This window comes from Opisthorchis viverrini (assembly GCF_000715545.1).
Source record: "Opisthorchis viverrini unplaced genomic scaffold opera_v5_9, whole genome shotgun sequence".
Taxonomy (NCBI): Eukaryota; Metazoa; Platyhelminthes; class Trematoda; order Opisthorchiida; family Opisthorchiidae; genus Opisthorchis; species Opisthorchis viverrini.
The window spans coordinates 2976066-2977025 of NW_008751665.1; the positions used below are offsets into that span (position 1 = coordinate 2976066).

The 960-nt window shown below is 44.5% G+C and overlaps 2 protein-coding genes across 2 annotated transcripts in view; one reads left to right on the plus strand and one right to left on the minus strand.

Annotated features, from left to right (window-relative positions):
* Nucleotides 1-960, minus strand: part of T265_00915 (hypothetical protein) — a gene marked incomplete at both ends in the record, with an annotated part of 141560 nt that overhangs the window by 85584 nt on the left and 55016 nt on the right. The window contains 2 exons of the mRNA XM_009164810.1: nucleotides 264-370; nucleotides 448-560. Coding sequence (XP_009163074.1) covers nucleotides 264-370; nucleotides 448-560 — 220 coding nt within the window. The remainder of the gene's footprint in view (nucleotides 1-263; nucleotides 371-447; nucleotides 561-960) is intronic.
* T265_00916 (hypothetical protein) overlaps nucleotides 1-960 on the plus strand; it is a gene marked incomplete at both ends in the record, with an annotated part of 27662 nt that overhangs the window by 21165 nt on the left and 5537 nt on the right. The gene's annotated exons all lie outside the window — the stretch shown is intronic.

Consider the following 960-nt stretch of genomic DNA (forward strand, 5'->3'; position numbering starts at 1 on the left):
TCCGCAAGCATGAGGCTAGGGTTCGAGCCCACCCAGTCTTGCAGTAGCACTTTACACTTTGCAGGTGTGAAGCAGAATGAATAGTGTACATAAACGTCTCTGAAGGTAGGATGCAATACAACACAAAGGTTCGCTTAATTCATATGCCTACTTAAGATATAAACCCATGTGACGGCTTTCGGCTAACGGTATTTTAGAATTCGCCTCACACACACAATCGGGTATAACATAAACTGAACTGCGGAAGAAGTAGACCGCCCTACCTAGGACAGTGACTTGGAAGAACCGTGAATCGTGGCCAGCCTCGTTTTCAGCTCGGCATTCGGCATTCGTAGGATCCGGAATCCAGATCGTCTTGTCCTCGGATCTCCTGAAAATAGATAAAACAATATCTGTGGCATTGGGGCGGCAAATGAGACCAGGATATTTTCACTTCATGTCGGTTACCTCACAGGAAACCGACACGGATGTTGATAAAAAGATCCAGTCGCAGTAGTAATGCGATTCTTCCAAACTGATTTGGAGTTCAAGGAGGTTGGCAGTTCAGTTGTCCGTTGAGCCTGGCAATTCTAATTCAGTGTTTCGTTATCGGTTCATATTGATACAGCAGTGCTCGCTGTCACACTACTGCACACCGATGATGTCAATTCGATTGGTGAGAAGACGTCTCTAAGCAAAGCAAATAACTTAAATACCGTATACACAGGCGTTGCCGTTATAAATGAGAGATTTCACCCTGGTTTCATTCACCGGAATGTAGGAAACATTAAGTATTCTACCTGGTCCATGAGGAACCTCAGCCTCGTTTTTTTCACGTTTTTGGAGCGCTAGACTTGTACAAAGCTTACCAGTGTTTTGTTTGGCAAACCAGTTGAACAGGCGAAAAACAAACACGTCCATTCAACTTTGAATGCGCATTCAACCAAGGAGACAGTGATATGAAACTGGTGGCTTTGTTCA